This window comes from Pelobates fuscus, chromosome 2 (genome assembly GCF_036172605.1).
Source record: "Pelobates fuscus isolate aPelFus1 chromosome 2, aPelFus1.pri, whole genome shotgun sequence".
Classification (NCBI taxonomy): domain Eukaryota; kingdom Metazoa; phylum Chordata; class Amphibia; order Anura; family Pelobatidae; genus Pelobates; species Pelobates fuscus.
In genome coordinates this window covers 356,668,250-356,692,309 of record NC_086318.1, presented here as the reverse complement: position 1 = coordinate 356,692,309, position 24,060 = coordinate 356,668,250, and the positions used below count along the sequence as shown (strand labels likewise).

The 24,060-nt window shown below is 42.0% G+C and overlaps 1 protein-coding gene across 1 annotated transcript in view; it reads right to left on the bottom strand.

Annotated features, from left to right (window-relative positions):
• RMDN2 (regulator of microtubule dynamics 2) overlaps positions 1 to 24,060 on the bottom strand; it is a 106,395-nt gene that overhangs the window by 64,844 nt on the left and 17,491 nt on the right. Inside the window, exons 3-5 of the mRNA XM_063443642.1 lie at positions 16,164 to 16,338; positions 11,763 to 11,865; positions 5,543 to 5,603 (exon numbers count right to left, since the gene is read on the bottom strand). Of these exons, the coding sequence (XP_063299712.1) occupies positions 5,543 to 5,603; positions 11,763 to 11,865; positions 16,164 to 16,338 (339 nt within the window). The remainder of the gene's footprint in view (positions 1 to 5,542; positions 5,604 to 11,762; positions 11,866 to 16,163; positions 16,339 to 24,060) is intronic.

The window sequence follows — 24,060 nt, the reverse complement described above, 5'->3', positions numbered from 1 at the left end:
TTACATGATGCTATCTACTCATCAGTGGTTATTACTGTCATTCAAAGATAAACACATTTAGTCCCATCATACACAGACCGCCCAAAACCATCACAAACACAAGCAGTCCCCATCACACATTGACAGCATAAAATGATTACACACATTCTCATCACACACACACAGCCAGCCCAATGCCAACACACAGTTTCCATCACATGTACACAACTCAATAACATTTCACGATCACACACAGACAATATAATACATCACATGCAGTCAAATATATCACACACAAACTGTAGCCACTACACTGAGACAGCGCAATACGCAGTCCCCATTACACCTTGATACCCCAATACATTACATGCAGTCCCCACTATACTCAGACAGCCTGAGTTCATTGGTCAAAACCAGAGTATTTGTTAGTTATGAAAAATGTAGTGACACCAGTAAAGACTTCTGTTTGTAATAGGGTACAGGGCCAGACTACCCTGGGGCCACTGTGGGATGTGACCGTTGTGTTGGGTAAGTCCTGGGGCACTCTCAGTGTTGGATAGGTTATGGTTGCTCGAGCACGTCATGTGAGTGCAATACAGCTCCTTGCCAAGGGCGCTGGAGAGCCTAGGTACGCTTCTGTTGACTGCTTTATAAAGCTTGATAAATCTTAGCAAAATAGGAGTGCTTTTCACCGATAGTTGTGTGCTGGACTATTCCTTTCTTGGTTATATAATTTAGCTTTTTTTTTTTTTTTTTTTTTAGATTCATTCATAAAATTAATCAATCCCTGGTAAAACCTATACAACAGGATGAGAGGAATGGGTAGGGGCATTCTGAGGCTCCGATTGTTGACAGATGTTAATTATCCTCCAACAAAAGTGGAGGGGGGAAAAAAAAGACCTACTTATCTCACACCTTGTCCCAAATATTCTGGATGTCTTCTTTGCAAGAGCCTAATCAACCTATTAAAAGGAAATTCTAAGCATCAAAACCACAATATATTCATGAAGCTTACTGCCTTTTTCGACAGACTGCCACTAGAGGGACTTCCTCCATATATCCTTTTCAATTTTCAATTTTCAAAAAACCTGTGACTCTTCATTTTACTTTCAAGCTGTGGATGCTGTAACTTGTTAAAATTCAAACCATTCTAACATTCTCATTTCCAATATATTCTCAAACTATGCAATACAGCCCTCTGCTGGAGGAATGCACAAGATAGGCTCACTGCTGTTCAGTACTGGTTGTATTTTTAATGAAAATTCAAGGCATCACATTTGTTCATTTTTTTAGGTGTTGGGAGAACACAATTCTTTTTTCTAAGTGCTGCATGTTAGTTTAACTTGCTGTATATATTTTCACTTTTCTTTAGAAGCGCCATTGCTCTCATGTATTATGTATCTTTAGAAGATGGTCAACTCATATTTGATGGTATTTTCAGTCAATATTATTATTACTATTACTGTTATTTATATAGCGCCAACTTGCTCTGCAGCACTTTACAATGTTTGTAAAATTAAAAATTTTACAGAAAAAATGGGTTGAACCACCTTACAGGCAAGCTTACAATTTATAGGAAGTGGGGTATAATAATACAATAGGAAGGATAGCATGGGGGATAGCAACTACATGACGGGGTTGGAATGTAGCATGGTTGGAAAGTGAAAGTGAAATGAACAAAGGACCCACTAAGTTGAGAGCTTTATAGCAGTTACCCTGGGATATCCATAGGCTATTCTGAAGAGATGGATTTTTAGGGACGTTTTAAAGTATTAGAGATTAGTAGAGTTTCTGCCATGTGAGACAGGTGTTTCCATAAGAACGAAGCCGCCAGAGAAACGTTCTAGAAGTGTGAGTAAGCATTACGGGTCCGAGCATCAGACAGGAGAAGTTCACCGGTAGAACAGAGCAGTTAAGAAAGGGCATACTTGAGAATTAGTTAAGAAATGTAGATGGGGGAGCAAGTTGTTGAGAGCTTTGTAGGTAAGAGTAAATACTTGGAATTGAAACCTAGAGGGTAGAGGAAGCCAAAGTAAAGATTACAAATGACAGAGGGGTGATGTGTGAGAGCTACAGGAGAGAAAAATCAACCAGGCAGCAGTATTCTTTGCAGACTATAAAGAGGCAGTAAAGTTTCTGGAGAGACCAATTAGGAAATAATTACATAATTCATTCTAAAGTGTTCATGGTCACATCATATGCATGTTTTTTTAATTTTTTTTTTATCTGTTTATAAGAATATATAATGTATGTTTGAAAAAGACATAGATTTATTAGTTTCCATTATTTTAGGTAACATTGTCACGTGTTTTTAAATAAACCCTTTTCAAATGCAGAGACAAAATTCATTCACGTTCTGTGCCAAAGATAATCTAATAACTATGTACTCTTAGCTGTATTTGTTAAATGCATTCAGGATAATTTAATAAGTAAATAATGCTGGGATTTGGACTAGTGGGCTGTTGCGCTCTCTAATATATAAGCTTATTAAGCAAAAAGAGAATGCTAACTTAAATGTCAACAGTATTATCCGGTTTTGTAAGAGAAAATAATTTGCTTAATCAGACACCTAGCCTGAGGGAAAACTCAAGAATGCCCATAGTTCCCTCATTCCTTCATCAGCGCCTTCGCCCCAGTCTCAATCACATTCTCCAAGCCCTATAACCCATCTAACTTCTTTTTTAGGGTAACATACAATGCTGTAACAATAAAAGAGTTTCTACGATATGAAAAAACAACTTTCAATAACATTCTAGATAGTGAGTGGGAGCGGGGAGTCCTCTTTCTTTGCCCTCACTAGTCTCTCTGTAAAGTTAACAAAGTCCCCAGTCATATCATATTTTGCTCTTTCATCCACTCTCTCTCTGAAAAATTGTTTAGCCAAAACAAATTTCAATATATCACCAAACAACGGTATGCCTCATCATTATTGAAGTTCTTAAAGGACACGTAAACAATAAACATTTATTTTTTAACAATAGAATGTTCTTTAGTAGCTTTAGATTATGCCCACCCCCACATAATTCACAGCATTCAGCAGCATAAAGCTATCCTTGATGATACTAAATGTTAAAACTGTTAACTATTTAATTTTTTTTACTAGAAAGTGCCTGTCACTCTGACAGTCACTAGAGGCTTCATTACAGCAAAATGCAAACATTGCCGTATTTCTGTAATTGCAAAGCTTTAGATTTCAACAAAAAAGGGACAGAGTCTGTACATCAAATCCACTTTGATAAGATTTAGTAGTTCAGGTGCTTATAGTGTACCTATGACCTTTTGCCACTTGTAGTGGTGGTACATATAATTCATAGCAACAAAAACAGAGAATATGAGAACTCAGAGCTTTCAAACTCACAGTAATATGTAGTGTGAATAAGTGTATCATAAGTGTATCACCTTATCAATAGGATAAATATTTGGGGTGCTGAAAGTTAGCGTTAATTTAACTGCAGTTAAGGTTAACAGGGGTCCTTATGGTTAATTTATGATGAGATGGGTAAATTTAAGGTGCAGTTAGGGATAAAGGGGGCTAAAGTGTATCCAAATCTTTGAGACAGTGCAAAGTGATCATTGAGTCAATGTCCTGTTCTACTGATGACTTGAGAACTGGTTCTGATCTGATCTTTCAATCAGTATACTGTTAACTGAGTGATACATGGTAAATAAAAGCAAGCCTAAGCAGACATCACTCTAGAAACTAGAGTGTTTCAAACAAATCAGTTCAGTCTGATGAACTGGTATATCCAGTACATTAAAAAGAACAAAACCTTCATGTACGGACCATCACTAATCTGGACTTCCCTTATAGGCAGTGTCAATCTGATATGCAAACGGTATAACCAACAGATATGATAGACACACTTTATTTATTAAAGGGACACTATAGTCACCAGAACAACTACAGCCTAATGTATTCTGGTAAGAAGAATTATTGCCTTCAGGCATTTTAATGCAAACACTGCCTTTTCACAGAAAAAGCAGTGTTTACATTGCCCATAGGGACACCTCCAAGTGGCCACTCCTGAGATGGCCACTGGTGGTGCTTCCTGGGGCAGTGCTGCACAGCAAGCAGCACTGCCGTTCAGCGTCTCCACGCTCTGCATGGGACAACGAATTTTCCTTATAGAGATACATTGATTCAATGCATCTCTATGAGGAGGTGCTGATTGGCAAAAAAGGGTGTTTGGGCCCACCCCCATCCCGCCTCTTTGCTGATTTCAGTCAATCCAATTGGCTAAAAATCGGCAATTCTGATCATGACACCAAGGAGGCCGAATGGGGCGGGGTCAGCGTCGGCAGACCCGCGTAGTGCTGGAAATAAGGTGAGTTTTCTCCTTTTCTAAGGGGGCAAGCCACCTAAATGGTGGATTAAACACTGTAGGGTCAGGAATACATGTTTGTGTTCCTGACCCTTTAACTGCTCTGACATTTTTGTTGCATTCCTTCAATATTCAGAAACACTAGGCTTCTCTCGTAATTTATAAAGATAAAAATACAATTTCTGTCTGGTATATTTATGCCTCATTTGCATATGGCACAACATTCACAGTGGTTCATGATGTAAAACACTTACTGCAAGACATACTAAAGGATCAGCACATTCCTTTGAATACTCTATATATAAGCTATTTGAGGAAGAATTCCAAACATTCGAAATAGAGAATAGCATATAACTGAAAACTTAAATACAGTCCCTTTGATTTTGCACACTACAGATTCACTAATTATGATTCCTGCATGCGTTGTTTTATAAATGCAATTCATAAACATGCCATATATGAAAAACAGATCAAGGCGTGCACATTTTAATATGTCAGAGTGCTTTGCGTGAGTTCACAGAGTGCAGACAAAACAGCTTGATTAGCTTTGCAATCATCTAACAAGACTGGCATATTGCATACCTATGGTCGCCAATAATTGTAAGATATACTAAATCCTAAAAAAAACAAAAAACAGTTCACTCCCATAGTAATGAGAATTTCTCAAGAGATTACTGTAGGAGAAAGCTCGCTTAGTAATCAGCAGTATTTTATCAGCACTAGATAATCCCTTAGTATTTCCAAGAAATGTTACTTTTAATAAATTTTACACTAACACATTTAACTCACAGTAGACTATGTAGGGGTTTAACAATAGACAGGCATTAAACTATCAAAAGATTCATAGCAGGGCTTTACATGCACATTTTGTATGGATAGTCTAAGATAGTGTTACCTTCATATTGTGATTGAAAGAGAACCATACATAAGTAGCACGTGACAAAGCATGGAGAATTTAAAACCAGTGTGAAAATTCCTAATTTGAATACACTATTTGGAGGGTACATGTTGCCACTAGTGGGAACATTTAGATTCTAGTAATATAACCTAATTTATACCAGTCAGTTTTTGTATATATTGTGTATTAATATTGTTTTTGTATTTTATTGTACCCTATTGTATCAATGCAATGTTTTGTGGACCCAGGACATACTTGAAAACGAGAGAAATCTCAATGTATCCTTCCTGGTAAGATATTTTATAAATAAATAAATACATTCATACCAGTCAGCAATACTTACCATCTGTGGCTCTCCGCACTAGAATCATTTAATTCAATAGCTCTTTCAGCAACAATCTTCCCTGAAAGAAACAAAAGAAAATGTGATATAATCATTGTGGAATATAATAAGAAACCAACTTCAAGAACACAAAAACGTGAAGATTCAGCTACACAGTACTATTCGTTTAATTTACAAAACAGTATGAATGTCGATGTCCACAGCTCATTGTTACAAAAAAAATTAAAAAAAATAATGTATGTTTAATTAATTGAGCTGGTTCTATTTTGATCTTTAATATCATATATCCACTAATTATAAATGCTCTGAACAACAGCATAAAAATGAAAGGTGATAAAAGGCAACTGTCAGGAAGATGTAAAATAAAATATGATCAGGTAAATTAAGAGGTACAAAAATATGCAGTGTTGGCTTGCTCTACCATAGACTATAGGGCTCAAACAGAAAACAGTAAGATCCAACTCGTGCTTGTGTGACTCTCAATGATCCATATTGTGCCAATTTCCAATTGCCAATGTCCTGTGCTTTGACTACTTTATTTCACACACAGAAAGCCTTTCGTGTACTTAATGCATGGAGGTACCATTTGGTGGCTTTTTGCTGAGAACCCACAGAGAATTTAATCCTGGACCTTGATCCCAAAGGCTTATTGCTGGTGCTTATATTGTGTTGTACTAATTTCCGTTAAATATGTATGAATATGACTATTGATATTTCAGGGCTTCTTACAAAGATTAAATTATTGCTACTCACTGTCTGGCACAGTCAATCTACATAACTTTCTCTAACAATGGGGAAAAAAAGATCATGGCAATTTAAATGTAAAATGATTTTATATTTATTACTTTAGAAATGTATACAAATTTTGAATGGATTATTTTTAGAATGCATTAAAATGGAGGTTAAACTACAATCTTCAGTGCTCATTTAAATAAATGTTAGACACCCCTCCAACCTTAACATACCAACTTCTTCTTTACATATATACCCTAATACTATCCCTACTTTTAAAGCAAAATATCTCCATTATTCTACCTCTTTTATCGAACTGTAACCCAACTTGGTTAAATGCTCCATTTCATATTAACATATTTACATCTTCCTATTTCAATATTACCACATTTTGTTTTCACATTTTATGTAATTTATTATTCTTTAGCTTCCTATTCATCTTTACCCAATTTACCTCACTACTTTACTATCCCTCATAACCTTTAAATCTTCCTTGTCTTATCTCCTCATCCCTACCTCTACCATGCTTCATCAACATGTCCTTATTCCATGTCCCACTCATCATCACTCGACCATTTGGTCTTCTGATTGAATTTTGCCTTCTTTGGGCCTCATCAGTAAGGTATAGTTGATGAATATTATAGGTTACATGTAAGTATATAAAAGGGGGAAATAAAAATAGGTGTTCAAACTTCATTGCTTAAGAGATAATTCCAATTAAGACATGTTTACTAGAAGAAGAGTAAGGGCATCAATTAAAGCCAGGATTCTCAAACACCTGGGAATCTGGGAGATCCGCATCTAAGTTGTACCAAATAGTTTCTAGGTGGTGCAGCAGGGGGCAAAATATATGTAACTCAGTAGCACATAGTTCACTAATTCCCCTAAGGTTAATACAGATTCAGGGTGCAGGATAATTTGATCAGTCTCAGGCATGCTTTGTCGGTACATGCATAGAGAAGTTAATTCTGTGATAGCAGGAGTAGCAATATCCTGCTACCTCTTACTATAACACCAGGTTTGGACATTTTCTGTAGGTGAACTGAATGCAAAGTGAAAACAACAGAAATCTCAATGAATCCTTCCTAGAGAAATATTTTATAAATAAATAAAGGGCTAAATCACTCATCCCCATAAACTGTAGGTCTCCGCACACCTTAGAGGAGTGGAAGGACAGGGTTGAGGACATTAGACGTATGGAGGTACTCACAGCCTTCTCCCTAAATAAACTCCAAGCCCATACGCAGAGATGGAACACATGGGTCACCACACATAAGTTTATCCCTGTCTAATTTTGGCCACCCTCAGAGGTGAGCTTACCCATAGGTGAGCTGTTGTTATCCATAGTATAAAACTGCAGTGGCCAAGGCCTATCCCGCTGAACATGTTATTCAGGAAACAATCTAGTGAATCCCAAGAAATTATATTATGTTTTGCTTTCTACAATGTGACTATGTCCTGATTACCCGTTCTTTTAATTTCTTTTTTCTGTTCATATTTTCTTTATATGGGTATTGTAACACATCTGCAACTTACAATATGCAATTAAAATGTGATGTGTTTTTTGTTGTTGTTGTTTTTCTTTATTTTGTTCTGCTATGTACCCAATAAAATGTAAAAATAAATTAATTAACTGCATCTGGAGTGACATGTGGCCTGGCCAAGCGCAAAGGTTGCTCATCAAACAATGAATTATAGAGAAACGACCAGAATTCCATACTTTGGTCAAAATAACAGAATTAAGAATTTATGATGTTTTCTACTTCAGCAATTTTAATATTTTCCAATTCAGGCCTTTAAAACGATTTAATGGTTTAATATTGAAGCTTTAAAATTATTTTTTTATGTATATTATATATTATATATACTTTTTTATAGGTATGGTATATTTTTTGAAATTTTAAAAATTATTTTAAAAGTTCAACTATATTAAATAATTTGAAAAGCGTATCCAGCAATATTAAATAGATGCATTAGGGAATTAAATAGTTAAAGCGGCACTGTCATGCCGAACTTACCTTTCCTCAATCTCTTCCTCTTCTACCCCTCTCTCAGGATCTGTTCTTCTTTTCTTCCTGTCTCCTTTAGTTTTCTTTAAAACCATAAGACAAAGTAGGGACTCTTTGTCTTATGGGATTCCTCCGCTTGACCAGCTCTGACCAGCGGAGGAGCAAAGTGTGCTTCATTTCCGCTGGTCAGAGCAATTTTCCCATGATCCCTAGCTTTCCTCCCTGTTCCCACAATGCTTCCTGTCAGTATTGCCAAACGTCCTGTCACTTAGACAGAACGCCGGCAAAACTGCCGAATTGCATCCTAACAGAATTCTCCATTGGTGTTAGGATGCAATTCGGTACTTTGTTTGTATCGGAATTTCATTCTAATGAATGAAACTCCGATCCTATTCATTGCCGCGGCTGCATCTTGCAGCCGCTTAGTAGATAACTCCCTAATTCCCACGGTATCAGGGAGCTATCTACTAAAAGGCTGAAAGACCTGAATTGGTCTTTCAGCCAACTTTACTAATACTAAGTAAAGATTACTTAGTATTAGTAAATAATATGCCCCTACTCGCTATACCGCGAGTAGGGGCATGTCTAGTAAGCAGTGAGCAGTGAGCAGCCTGAGCAGCCAGCCTGTAAAAAACAAAAAACAAAAAAAAAACCCAATAAACACCCCCCCTCCCCTGCGCGGGGGTTAAAGATTGGGGGGGGGGGGGACCTACTGTCCCCCCCACCCCTGCGCGGTGGGTGGGGGCCCTAATAAAACAATAAGGGGGGGGGACCTACTGTCCTCCCCCCCGGCCCCCACCCCTGCGCGGTGGGTGGGGGCCCTAATAAAACAATAAGGGGGGGGGGACCTACTGTCCTCCCCCCCGGCCCCCACCCCTGAGCGGTGGGTGGGGGCCCTAATAAAACAATAAGGGGGGGGACCTACTGTCCTCCCCCCCTAGCCCCCACCCCTGCGCGGTGGGTGGGGGCCCTAATAAAACAATAAGGGGGGGGACCTATTGTCCTTCCCCCCCTGGCCCCCACCCCTGCGCGGTGGGTGGGGGCCCTAATAAAAACAATAAGGGGGGGGGACCTACTGTCCTCCCCCCCGGCCCCCACCCCTGAGCGGTGGGTGGGGGCCCTAATAAAACAATAAGGGGGGGGGACCTATTGTCCTCCCCCCTGGCCCCCACCCCTGCGCGGTGGGTGGGGGCCCTAATAAAAACAATAAGGGGGGGGGGACCTACTGTCCTCCCCCCCGGCCCCCACCCCTGAGCGGTGGGTGGGGGCCCTAATAAAACAATAAGGGGGGGGACCTACTGTCCTCCCCCCCGGCCCCCACCCCTGAGCGGTGGGTGGGGGCCCTAATAAAACAATAAGGGGGGGGACCTATTGTCCTCCCCCCCTAGCCCCCACCCCTGCGCGGTGGGTGGGGGCCCTAAATGAACCCCCCCCCATCAAGGTGACTAGGGGTCCCAAGCCCCTAGTCACCCCCCACCCAAAACATTCTATCCCCTACCTACCCCCCTCACCCTAAAAATAGTGAGGGGGGAATAAAATAACTAACCTGTAAAAAAAAAAAAATTAAACTTGCCATTTGACGTCTTCTTTTTTCTAAATTCTTCTTACTTCAGCCCCCCAAAAGGCCAAATAAAAATCCATAAACCCGTCGCACTTTAAAAAAAACCAAAAAAAAAAACGAGCGCAAACAAAAATTAATCCATCTTCACCCATGGAGGGCATGCCGCGTACTGAGCTCCGCAGGGCGGGTCACGGCTTATAAAGCCTTGCCCCGTCCTGCAATTAGGCTTAGAACACAATGATTGGTTGGTTTAAGCCAATCAGAGTGCTCTGTGTCATTTTACACAGCGTGGGAAAATTCAAAAGAACTTTCCCACGCTGTGTAAAATGACAGATCACTGTGATTGGATGGTTTTCAAACCATCCAATCACAGTGCTCTGTGTCATTTTACAAGCGTGGGAAAATTCCAAAGAACTTTCCCACGCTTGTAAAATGACACAGAGCACGGTTATTGGATGGATTTCAAACCATCCAATCAAGGGTGGGCGCCAGGGGGGGAGGACAGTAGGTCCCCCCCCTTATTGTTTTATTAGGGCCCCCACCCACCGCGCAGGGGTGGGGGCCAGGGGGAGAGGACAGTAGGTCCCCCCCCTTATTGTTTTATTAGGGCCCCCACCCACCGCTCAGGGGTGGGGGCCGGGGGGGAGGAAAGTAGGTCCCCCCCCTTATTGTTTTATTAGGGCCCCCACCCACCGCTCAGGGGTGGGGGCCGGGGGGGAGGACAGTAGGTCCCCCCCCCTTATTGTTTTATTAGGGCCCCCACCCACCGCGCAGGGGTGGGGGCCAGGGGGGGAGGACAATAGGTCCCCCCCCCCTTATTGTTTTATTAGGGCCCCCACCCACCGCGCAGGGGTGGGGGCCAGGGGGGGAGGACAATAGGTCCCCCCCCCTTATTGTTTTATTAGGGCCCCCACCCACCGCGCAGGGGTGGGGGCCAGGGGGGGAGGACAATAGGTCCCCCCCCCTTATTGTTTTATTAGGGCCCCCACCCACCGCGCAGGGGTGGGGGCCGGGGGGGTGGGACAGTAGGTCCCCCCCTTATTACCATTTTTTTTTACAGTGAGCAGCCACAGGCTGCTCACTGTTTAGTGGACATGCCCCTACTCGCGGTATAGCGAGTAGGGGTATTGGGGAGATTTTAATCTCCCTTGTCCTATTATGGGGGTCATATTGACCCCCATAGAGTGAGGGGGGACATGGGGGGCTTAGGAAGTGGCGAGGAGCACTGCTCCCTGCCGCTTCTATAGTTACATATTACAAGGAGGGAGCTGCACGCCGGTAGCTCCCTCCTTGTAATAAACTGAACGAACAAACTAACACTGATACACAGTGTTAGTTTGTTCATCTGATTTTTTCTATTCATTCATTCGTCTGTCTGATGAATGAATGAATAGATGAAATTCCCGTTCGCATGTCCAGGTGTTTCACTGGGCATGTGCGGGAATCTCACAGTCTGTGTAGTGTGGGTAGATGACGTGTCCCACAGGGACTTCACCTACCCACACAAAGATGGCGGCGCCCTGAATAAAGATCGGGGCAGAAGATAAAGAATTAAAAAGAGGTAATGTGGGGGGCTTAGGGGCATTTGGGGGTGACTAGGGGGTCGATTGGATGTAGTGGAGGCGGGAGGGGGGTTAAAAAAAAAACGGGATTCGGCATGACAGTGCCGCTTTAAGAGAAAAGAAGCAATTACCACAATACAATGTTACTTTACTTCATAAAATATTTTAACACAAATTTTATATACATTTATATACAGAAATATAGTAACTTGAAAATTGGAATCCACTTTTGCTGGACATATCTTTCCAACACAAACAATTAAAACATTTTAGTATTTCTATTTTAATAAATACCCTTCTCCTTTCAAAAAACAAATACCTAAAGCTAAAAATGTTTAAATGAAAATATTCTTTACCCTCAGATGCGTAATTCTTCTTTTCTTCATAGTCGCTTTCAATATAATACACGTCACTATATGCCCGTGCTAGTCTCCAAAGAAATTCAACATGATTTTCAAACTAAAAAAAAAGGTAGTGAGGGTGAAAAAAAAAAAAATTAGGTAGGAAATTATGAAAGACAGTCAAAGCAAACACCAATTTGTAATTGTAGATTAGCAGTTAGAATATGCAATGATATTAGTTGGGCACCACTGGGACTCTATGTGTTAGCTATTCCATTGCCATCTTGCCCTCCCATGGGTGGCTCTAGGATATCTGCCATTATAACTATACAACTCCATATTATACACATAAAAAAAAGACAAAGAACTGAGTATGTTACACAAATGTGACAGTGAGTAAACTAAATTGACAGGGAATTCCTATTTAGAAATGTTTCACATGTAAAACATAATATACTAAACGAGAGGCTGTAATAAATGTGGTATAGAAGGATTTGAATTTTATTTAAGAATATCCAAATTGTAAAGACAATGCAAACACTTGGATAGAAAGTGAGCATGAAAAAAAACCCCCAAAAGACAGCCTCTTTGCAATGATTCAAGCTGACTGCTTTGGGTCACAAGAGAATCTTTGAAAAACATCTGACAGAAAATGTCAATAGAGGGACTGCATCCCAGCAACAGAGCCACTGTAATTAGCTGTAGAGGTCGCAGTGCTCCTTATAAAATAATATATATATTGTGATAAAGTGAAGGCAGATAGGCCTATAACATTTATTTATTTATTTATTTATTATTGCCATTTATATAGCGCCAACAGATTCCGTAGCGCTTTACAATATTATGAGAGGGGGATTTAACTATAAATAGGACAATTACAAATAAACTTACAGGAACAATAGGTTGAAGAGGACCCTGCTCAAACGAGCTTACATTCTATAGGAGGTGGGGTGTAAAACACATTAGGACAGGAATTTACAATCAAATAAGGTGGGCTGCCCTTTAGGAGAGGGCAAGAGACAGGTATGTGAGGTAAGGGTTAGTCTTGGAGGCCATAAGCTTTCCTAAAGAGATGGGTTTTAAGGCACTTCTTAAAAGATGCAAGACTAGGGGAGAGTCTGATGGTGGTAGGCAGGCTATTCCATAGGAAGGGAGCCGCCCGCGAGAAGTCCTGCAAGCGCGAGTTGGCCGTACGAGTGCGGACAACGGACAGGAGGTGGTCACGGGCAGAACGGAGAGACCGAGAAGGGACATACCTATGGATCTGTGAGGAGATATAAGAGGGGCTAGAGTTGTTCAGTGCTTTATAGGTGTGCGTTAGTACCTTGAATTGACTCCTATAGCATACAGGAAGCCAATGTAAGGACTGGCAGAGGGGTGAGGTGTGAGAGAAACGACTAGAGAGGAAAATCAATCTAGCAGCAGCATTCATTACGGACTGTAAGGGTGCAGTACGGCTATTGGGGAGACCAATCAGGAGAGGGTTACAATAATCCATGCGGGAAATTACTAGAGCATGGACAAGCTCCTTGGTAGTATCTGGTGCAAGAAAGGGGCGGATGCGGGCTATGTTTTTAAGATGGAATCTACAGGATTTGGCAACATGCTGGATGTGAGGCTCAAAAGTGAGACCAGAGTCAAGTATGACGCCAAGACAGCGCGCTTGCAGGGATGGACTGATGTTGGTACCACAAACTTGGAGGGAGAGCGAAAGAGGAGGATCAGTATTAGGAGGAGGAAAGACAAGGAGCTCAGTTTTTGAGAGATTGAGTTTCAGAAAGCGGGAGGACATCCAGTCAGAGATGGAAGAAAGGCAAGCAGTGACACGTTGCAGGACGGCAGGGGAGAGGTCCGGGGAGGAGAGATATAGCTGGGTGTCATCAGCGTACAGGTGGTAGTGAAATCCAAAAGAGGTAATAAGTTTGCCAAGAGAGGCAGTATAAAGCGAAAATAGAAGGGGACCAAGGACGGAGCCTTGGGGAACTCCAACCGAGACAGGGCAAGGGGAGGAGGTATCATTAGAAAAGGAGACACTGAATGAGCGTTGGGAGAGATAAGAGGAAAACCACGAGAGGACAGAGTCACAGAGACCAAGCGATTGAAGAGTTTGAAGAAGGAGAGCATGATCAACGGTGTCAAAGGCCGCTGAGAGGTCAAGAAGAATTAGTATGGAGTAGTGGCCTTTGGATTTAGCTGCGATTAGGTCGTTAGTAACTTTGATAAGGGCAGTCTCTGTAGAGTGGAGAGGGCGGAAGCCAGATTGAAGAGGGTCAAGGAGAGAGTTGGAATTGAGGAAATGAGACACATGGGTAAAGACAAGTCTTTCCAGAAGCTTTGAGGAAAAAGGGAGCAGGGATATGGGACGGTAGTTAGAGGGGGTGGATGGGTCGAGGGATGGTTTTTTTAGTATAGGTACTACAGTGGCATGTTTAAGGTCAGCAGGGATGATGCCAGAGGAGAGCGAGCAGTTGAAGATGTGTGTTAGAGAAGGCACGAGACAAGTGGAGAGAGATCTAATAAGGTGAGATGGGACAGGATCGAGCGGGCAAGTGGTGGGGCGAGAGGAGCAAAGAAGAGCAGCCACCTCTTGGTCAGTAGCTGGGGAGAATGTCTGAAGGGTAGGAAAGGCGTGATCTATGTGTGATTGAGAAACAGAAAGGCAAGGAGGGGAGAATTCTTTCCTTAGCTGTTCAATCTTGTCAGTGAAGTAACATGCGAAGTTATCAGCAGTAAGGTTAGTTTTGGGGGTGGCCAGGGGGAGTTTGTGTTGTAACCCCAGGGGGAGTTTGTGTTGTAGGCAACACAAACCAAAGTTTAGTTATGAGCCCCTGGGGTGGAGCATTTGGAGAGCAGGGTGGGCCAATGCTCCACTCCGCAGTTTACATACAACTGGGAGACATAAGGTCCAGGCCAGAGTTTTAATCTGTCTGCAACCCACTGCTCAGCTGCAGATAATCAGCTGCAGCAGTGGGAATAAACCCCTCCCTGCTAGGCAGGTAAAAGGGGATTGCTGGCTTCCTCCCTGGAAGCTGGAAGGAGAGACGCTGTTCTCTCCTGTGAGAGAGTCAAGGGTGGCTTGGAGCACTGGGAGTGCAGAATGAAGCAGTCAAGGCTGGCTTGGAGCACTGGGAGTGCAGAAAGGAAAGCATTTAAGGCTGGCTTGGAGCACTGGGAGTGTAGAAAGGAAAGTGCAGTGTTGTTCTCTAATAAGGTTGGTGCAACCCAAAGATAAGTTTTTGTTAGTTTAACCCATGATAGAGAGGGATATTAAAAGTCAGTCAGTGCTCAGACTAGCTAGGTTTTTGTTTAAAGGGAAACCTGTTACATTTATGGTTTAGTTGTGTTGCTGTGTGGACTTGCCAATAAAATTGCCTGGATTATATGAAAACCAAAGGACTGTGCCTGTTGTTTACCCTAGAGGACCGTGCTATCTGCAAACAAGGATCACAATAAATATATATATATATATATATATATATATATATATATATACATACACACACACACACACACACACACACAAATGTAAAATGTAGGCAATGGATTACACAACTCTCAAAAGCAGATCTTTAGTAAATTTTAAAATACATTTCCTGACATCAAGCTGCTGGAATATTACCATGGCTATCTTATTCTTCTATCAGACCTCACAAAACATTATTTTAAGAGCAGTGCAATGTTCTAAATATGTTCGCAGTGTGTGTGCACTTGTTATACTACAAATTATACATGTTTGCATGCCTTTTATTATTTATATATGGGTTGTGTAAGCTCAGCAGTAATCCCTTACCTCCTTGAGAAAGAATTTTAATGTGAACGTGGCTAACCAAAATATAGATGTGTGTTTTAGCTCAATTTAATTAATTTAATTGAAATTAAAACAGTTTAATTTTGCATATCATTTACAAAGTAAACACCCTTATTCTTGGCGTATAGAATAGAGATTCATTATATATATATATATATATATATAGATATCTCCCCAACATGGGCTTGGCACTCACATTTCTGTCCTGTTCTTGCCTCTGTGCTATTTTGCGCCCCAATACAACTTCCCAGAGAAATGCACTCAGAGGGCTTGTAGTCTTGTGCAATATATCCTTTATTTGTGCAAAGGTACAGTCAACGTTTCAGTCCGATTGGACTTGAAAAAAGTCCAAGTCAGACTGAAACGTTGACTGTACCTTTGCACAAATAAAGGATATATTGCACAAGACTACAAGCCCTCGTAGTGCATATATCTGGGCTGTGTGTATATATATATATATATATATATATATATATATATATATATATATATATATACACTATATAAGTAATTTAAGTTTACAGTAACTGAACAAAATTATAACATTTTAGAAAAGAAATACATCTGTGACTTACATTTTGTTAACAATACAATTTAATCATGAATACCTTTTCCTTGTTGGTAAGCAACATTCTGAATCCTTCCTGCTTTTCTGATTCAGAGCCAGAATGTTTTTTATCTGCTTCCTTGAGAACATAACGTATTTTAGCTGCCTCTTTTTTGGTCTTGGAACCGTCAGCAAGTTTCTCATCCTCTGATTCTGTGTCGTGAGCTGTCAAGTATCTGCAGGAAGAAGGATCAGATAGACTTTAGAAGGTAACATTCTCCTTAAAAGATATACGGTACATACTTTACATTGTTGTGCATCAAGATCCATTTTTTTTATTAGAAACATTGTAAAACATTAAACACTGAAGAATACATATCCTTCCCTTGTTAATTTGCAGCACATGTGTGTGTTGTCAAATTTTAATTGTAAAATAATTTCACAAAAAAGAAAAAAAAAATTACCGTATATACTCGAGTATAAGACGAATTTTTTCAGCACATTTTTTGTGCTGAAAAACCCCAACTCGTCTTATACTCGAGTCAATTGTCTGTATTATGGCAACTTACATTGCCATAATACAGACAAGGACCGGGGGCTGGCAGAGCGTTTACTTACCTTTCCTGCAGCTCCTGTAAGCTCCCTTCTCTCACCTCAGTTCCGTGCAGCTCCCAGGTCAGCTCCCTCTGCAAGTCTCGCAAGAGCCGCGGGGTCAGAGCGTTGCCACGGGTTGCCGTGGCAACGCTCCGCGCGGCCGCGAGACTTACAGAGGGAGCTGACCTGGGAGCTGCACGGACCGGAGGTGAGAGAAGGGAGCTTACAGGAGCTGCAGGAAAGGTAAGTAAACACTCTGCCAGCCCCCTCCTATGCAGTGCACACCACTGGACCACCAGGGAGTGAGAGCCCCCCTCCCTGGCCAGCTAACAAGCATGGAGGGGGGACAAAAAAAAAAAAAATAATAATAAAAGAAAAAAAATATTAAAATAATAATAATTAAATAATAATAAAAAAAAATGCCCACCCCCGACCAATGCTCTGCATCACACACACACACAGCATTCATACACACACTGTAAATAAATATTCGATTAATGTAATTTTTTTGGGATCTAATTTTATTTAGAAATTTACCAGTAGCTGCTGCATTTCCCACCCTAGTCTTATACTCGAGTCAATAAGTTTTCCCAGTTTTTTAGGGTAAAATTAGGGGCCTTGGCTTATACTAGAGTATATACGGTACGTTAAAAAATTTCTTATTTTCAGGATTCTTTAAATTGTTTTTATGTCAAGGTAGCAAACATATGGACCTTCAGCTATTGAGGGACAACTCCCACCAAGCAGGGCCGGACTGGCCCACCGGGATACCGGGAAATTTCCCGGTGGGCCGCGGCACCTGGGGGCTGCAGAGGTATGTGCCACCGGGTGGCCGGTCCGGTGGCACACTCAGAGGGGGCCGGCCGCTTTCCACGCTGGTGCCGCCGGGCCGGGTGGCAGCCTCGCCGGTCCGGCAGGACTTCTAATGCTGGAGACGGAGCGAGGAGGAGGGAGGAGCATGTCTCTGTACCATGCTCCCTCGCGGTTCCCACAATTCACAGCACAGGAACCGCGAGGGAGCATGGTACAGAGATATGCTCCTCCCTCCTCCTCGCTCCGTCCCCAGCATTAGAAGTGCCGCTGGACCGGCGAGGCTGCCACCCGGCCCGGCGGCACCAGCGTGGAAAGCGGCCGGCCCCCTCTGACTCACTCCTCTCAGGTAAATGGAGGGGAATTATAGAGCCACAAAGGGGTGGAGGGGGAATTATAGAGCCACAAAGGGGGGTGGGGGAATTATAGAGACACAAAGGGGGGGGGGGGGGATTATAGAGACACAAAGGGGGGGAGGAGGAATTATAGAGACACAAAGGGGGGGGGAGGGGGAATTATAGAGACACAAAGGGGGGAGGGGGAATTATAGAGACACAAAGGGGGGGAGGGGGAATTATAGAGACACAAAGGGGGGGGAATTATAGAGACACAAAGGGGGGAGGGGGAATTATAGAGACACAAAGGGGGGAGGGGGAATTATAGAGACACAAAGGGGGAGGGGGAATTATAGAGACACAAAGGGGGGAGGGGGAATTATAGACACAAGGGGGAGGGGGAATTATAGAGACACAAAGGGGGAGGGGGAATTATAGAGACACAAAGGGGAGGAGGGGGAATTATAGAGACACAAAGGGGAGGAGGGGGAATTATAGAGACACAAAGGGGGGAGGGGGAATTATAGAGACACAAAGGGGGGAGGGGGAATTATAGAGACACAAAGGGGGGGAGGGGGAATTATAGAGACACAAAGGGGGGAGGGGGAATTATAGAGACACAAAGGGGGGGAGGGGGAATTATAGAGACACAAAGGGGGGAGGGGGAATTATAGAGACACAAAGGGGGGAGGGGGAATTATAGAGACACAAAGGGGGGAGGGGGTATTATAGAGACACAAAGGGGGGGAGGGGGTATTATAGAGACACAAAGGGGGGGAGGGGGTATTATAGAGACACAAAGGGGGGTGGGGGTATTATAGAGACACAAAGGGGGAGGGGGTATTATAGAGACACAAAGGGGGGGTATTATAGAGACACAAAGGAGGGGAGGGGTATTATAGAGACACAAGGGGGAGTAATATAGAGACACAAGGGGAGGGGGGGAAATAAAACAGAGATAGGGAAGAAAGAGACAGTGGGAGTATAGAGAGAGACAGAGGGGGAGGGAGAGTGAGACACAAGGGGAGAAAGAGGGGGATAGAGAGATGGTAGAGAGGGGGAGAGAGAGACAGGGAAAAGAGGGAAAAAGAGACGGGGAAGAGAGAGATACACAAGGGGAGGGGGAGAAAGAGGCAGAGGGGGAAGAGAGTGACTGGGAAGGAGAGGGGTGACATGGACACAGAGGAGCAGAGAGGGGGAGAAAGAAATATATATATATATATATATATATATATAATATGACTGGTGGATCCAGGGGGGGGCAACGGGCAATTGCCCTTTCCCCCCCAGATGCTCTCCCCTGCTGGCCAATGCAAGGCTGGCACTGTCCAAGCACCATGTGCCTTCACCGACCGGAGGGGAGATCAGAGATCTCCCTCCCTGTTCTGGAGGCACCATGCAGGCAGCCGGCAGGGGAGGGAGGAAGAGGGGACAAGGGAGCTCAGCCTACAGCTCCTCTGGGTCCTTCTTGTGCGAGTACAGAGCCTTGCCGCGGTTACAGTGGCAACGCTCCAGCTCTCGCGAGAGTGAACTCTAGCGCTGGAGCTACGGGCTAGAGTTCACTCTCACCACTGCGACCTCTAGCCCCATACACACACCCAGACCCCCCATACACACATTGCCCCACCCAAACACACATTGCCCCACACACCCTACACACTGAACCTTTCACACAAACTGCACTCCTCACACATTGCACCACTGCTCCTATACCCTACTACAGGCCCATATCCCAGCAGACCCCAGGTAAGTTGTCAAACTGTTCTTAAACAGTTTGACTACTTACTCTGGGAGCGGGTCCCAGCACTCCTGGCACCATAACCACTACACAGAGCAGTAGTGGTTATTGTGCATGGATTATTTCTTTAAATCTATAAGTGCCCCTCCCGAAATCAGGCTCTGGATCCGCCACTGGTGTGCGTGTGTGTGTGTATATATATATCATGTATATTAATGTGTGTATTAGTTATATATATGCCTATTATATTTACACATATATTAATGTACACATATATGTATATATATATATATATATATATATATATATATATATATATAAAAAATATATATACGTAATACACAGAGAAATGCAATTGATATGTACCATATGTAATGAGCAGATATTGGCCCAGTCTTGTTGCTAGGTGCATACTCCAGCACAAAACAATATTTAAAGTGAAGAGCGCACCCACAGGACTTCAAAATAAACAAGATATCGTCATTTTTTACAGTTGTGCCCTACATACATTCACCATTTCAGTCCCATTACCAAGCTTTTCTTAATATGTCAAGGTAGTTGGACTGAAACATTGGTTATATGCAAAGGCACGTCTGCTTAAAATAAATCTGCACTCTTGGTTTTTTTTTAAGCCTATATGTGCTTTTTTTCACGTTGGAGTAATCATTTTTAATCTTAAATGATCTTTTCTAACGCTGTATTTGCACACTATGCTGGCGCGACGCATTATGGGGCTGGTAAATAATTTTTTTCCAGGGCTGCTTTTAATTCCCAGTCCGGCCCTGCCACCAAGCAATAAACCAGCTTTCACCTTTCATTTTTATGTACATGGAAATGGTATTGCCAATATGAAGCCTTGCAAGTGTTTTAGAATGTCCAGTGATACTTTACAAGACTTTACTTCACTGCAAAAACATTCAATTCTTTTGCAAAGCATAAAACATTTAAAGAAATATTTAAACAAAATTGGCCAACAAATATTTTCAGCAAAGAATGAATATATGAATAAAACATGGATGTTAAATACATATATTTAGAAGTTACAACAAAGCTCTAGCTTAAAGGTACACTCAAAGATCAGAGTGTTCTTATCAGTATTTAGATAACTACCCCCCCCCCATGTTAAAGAAAAATTTAATGTATCACCATAAAAAAAAAAACTTACCTGTAATCCAGTTCTAGGACAGTCTCATTTGTGCAGCTGCTCCACCTCCAGTGAAGTCATCAGTTGTCATAGCTTGTTCTCAATTGTTTCTCATAGAGAACATAGAGCACAAGTCCACCAACACCTCACAACAGTTAATATGAAGACCACTGATTTTCACAAGTCATAAGGAGGAAGACCCTCTAAGCTCTACTCTAGTAGCTGTAATTGTGACAGCCTATAGAGGCTTGGCTATGGACAAACATAGACAGAACCATTTTTCAGAAAAGGTCATGTTTTACATTGTCCAAAAACAGGGACGCTGCAAGTTGACAATAAACACTAAAATGACTAATATTTTTGGGGGGAATCAAACAAACACTAAAAAGTGAGACTATGAATGACACAACAGCTGAATTTGAGAAAAAAAAATATTCCCATCTATTGTGAATCAAACTGTATTCAGATTGGGTATTTAAGCCTTACATTTGATTTTTTTCTATATATTTTTTTAATTATTGCCACTAGATGGCCCTCCCTCCCAAGCTTTTATTAATGTCTCAGTAATGTAAGTCTCAAAGAAATTGTGTGGTAAATCTCACATTTTAAATGTGAGTTATGACAACACTGATTTGATGTCCAGAGAACAGAGATGCTATCTTTCACTTTACTGATAAAAGTTAATATATCCATTTACTATCAAGCCTTTATTGTTATCTGAAAAGATATGACTTGTGTTCTGGAATTTAGAAACTATTAACAATCTATGTAATAAATGTGTGTGTCTTAAAGATCAGTGGAGACAGTCTTCAAGCAGTGGTTCTTTAAGAAGAGGAGTCCCCACAAAATTTCCAAGCCTTAAGAGTAAGCAATTTTTGAAAGGAGTACAACATATTAATTAGGCCCAAGGTAACATATCCACACTAAATTTACTGTAGCAGCAGTGCCTTTCCAATAAATATCAGGAATAAAATATATGGATCAAAGTTCCAGTCTCTGGGGCAATGTCCCTGAATTGCACTAAATATTACTTAAGATTACTAAGGAACTGTTAAATGGTGATGGAAACTATCATATAGTTGCATGGCATTTTTACATTACTTACATTACTGTGGCAGAACATACTGCTAATTTCGGATGTTTTACCTTTTATCCGTTCGGGAGTTATGGTATCCAAACACTGTGCATTTGACTCCCAAACAAGGACCCCCCTGGTCCCCCCCCCCCCCCCCCATTAGAATATTCGCCCCTAGTAACTAAGTGCGAAACCGCAAGGGAAGAAATTAACGAAAGCTTCCCCTGCGTGGCCGCCATTTCGTATAACCGAATGCACGTGGTCGGCAAAAGACTGGCGGCCATTTTGTCTCCCAAAGGGGCAGCAGCACTTGGCCGTCGAGTGCCTGGAACTCTTATCAGCTTGGCACTCGCACGAACACCAGTAAATGCAAACAACGTTCAGGAGATGGGAACTACCGACTTGGGGGAGCATACCGAGTACACCGAAATCAAGAGAATCCCTTGCATGGTTTTTGCACAGGAAACCCTAGAACTGTTTTGGGCTATCCCCTCGTGTCCGGCCAGTCAAACCGTTACCCCAGTGGCAATCCAATTCTACCAAACAGATCGGAGTGATACGTGGCCAGATTATACACTCAGATCAGAGTTATCCGAAGATGTAACTGATGTGGGGTTCCTGGTTATGATGGGGGTACTTTTGGGGTGCTGTATATTTTGTAGAAGTTTTCTGTACCTGATAGATAATTAAATTACAGTTTTTCTCACCCAATTATCTCTCAGGCGCAAAATACCCTGGGGAGGAAAACCCTGCAATGTTGTATTGGAGACCCCATGTTAGGGGTCTGTACATAAAAGCCATGTGTGGCTTGAATAAAATCAGTTGACTGGGGGAATGGATGCTTGCATATTTAATGGCTCCAGTCTGGCTGTGAGAAGGAATTAGAGGTGGTAATCAGTCGGGTTACCCGGTCTGCTTATAGTCTCTCACAATCACACAAAAATAAATTCAGCGCAGAAGGATTACTGAAGCGCTGCACCTACCCCCCTGTTTTTATCAATTCTTATAGTCTCTGCCTAGCCTGACGGTGCTAACGCTGGCAGGTATTATAAGAATGGAGTGATTGAGGTCACTCAGTTCAGATGCCAGAATGTTGGGGGGGGGGGGGGGGGAAATGGCATGTCATCACAGAGGAGGTTTGCCCTGCTTGGGATGCTTCATTAAGCAGGTCATATAAATGAAAGACCGAAAGAATTGTAGCACCCTCATGACCATACCAATACCGATAGGCGTTCTACTGAATCGTGCACTATCTATGATGTTCTACTCAAATTGTACAACCGATACTCTCCTGTAATGAAACCTACTATGCAACATTGTTCAGTTACACCTGACTAACTCTCTGTATCAAGTAATCGCGTACCAGCATATTGTACTTATGTGACCAATACTGAAACCATGTAATTCTTGTCTCTCTGTAACTACTGTAAAAATATGCTCACACTACAAAACAATAAAAACCTTAAATTCAAAAAAATAAATGAAAGACCAGGTTGAGAATGCTAGGAACAAAGGGCGACTGGAGGGAGTTACAGAAGATTAATCCCTACGAAGATGAGATAATGGTGGTGCTGGATCAGAAGTAAGGCAAGTACATCTGGAAATTTTACATTTAATACATTATGCATCTCTGTGATATACGACATATTTGGTGCAAATTTATGGTAAGTGAAAAAAATGATGGCAGGTTTATTCTTTTGCCACGAAAACTCAATGTTGCCTTTGAGACCATATAGCAGCCCAGGAATGGAAATTAACCCCATCATGGCATACCATTCGTAAAATTAGACAACCCACGATATTCAAAATGGGGTATGTCCAGTCTTTTTAGTAGCCACTTAGCCACAAACGCTGGCCAAAGTTAGCGTTTATTTGTTTTTTGCATATTTTTTTTTACACAAAAACGGCACTTTTACTGGTGATTTCATCGTCATGATAGGTTTTACTGTTTTAAACACTCATATTTGTGTTCAGCGAAGTCTCCCGAGCATAACAATACCCACATGTACAGGTTTTATGGTGTTTTTGAAAGTTACAGGGTCAATATAGGGCTTGCCCAATTCAGTTTGCCAGATTGGTTTGCTGGGTCTGTGTTGCCTTTTGAGACCATATGATAGCCCAGGAATGTAAAATAATAACCCAATCATGGCATACCATTTTCAAATGTAGACAACCCAGGGTATTTAAAATGGGGTATGTCATGGGGGCGGAGCCTGACCACCAACCTGAACAGACGCCATTCATGTGTGCTCCTCAACGAAA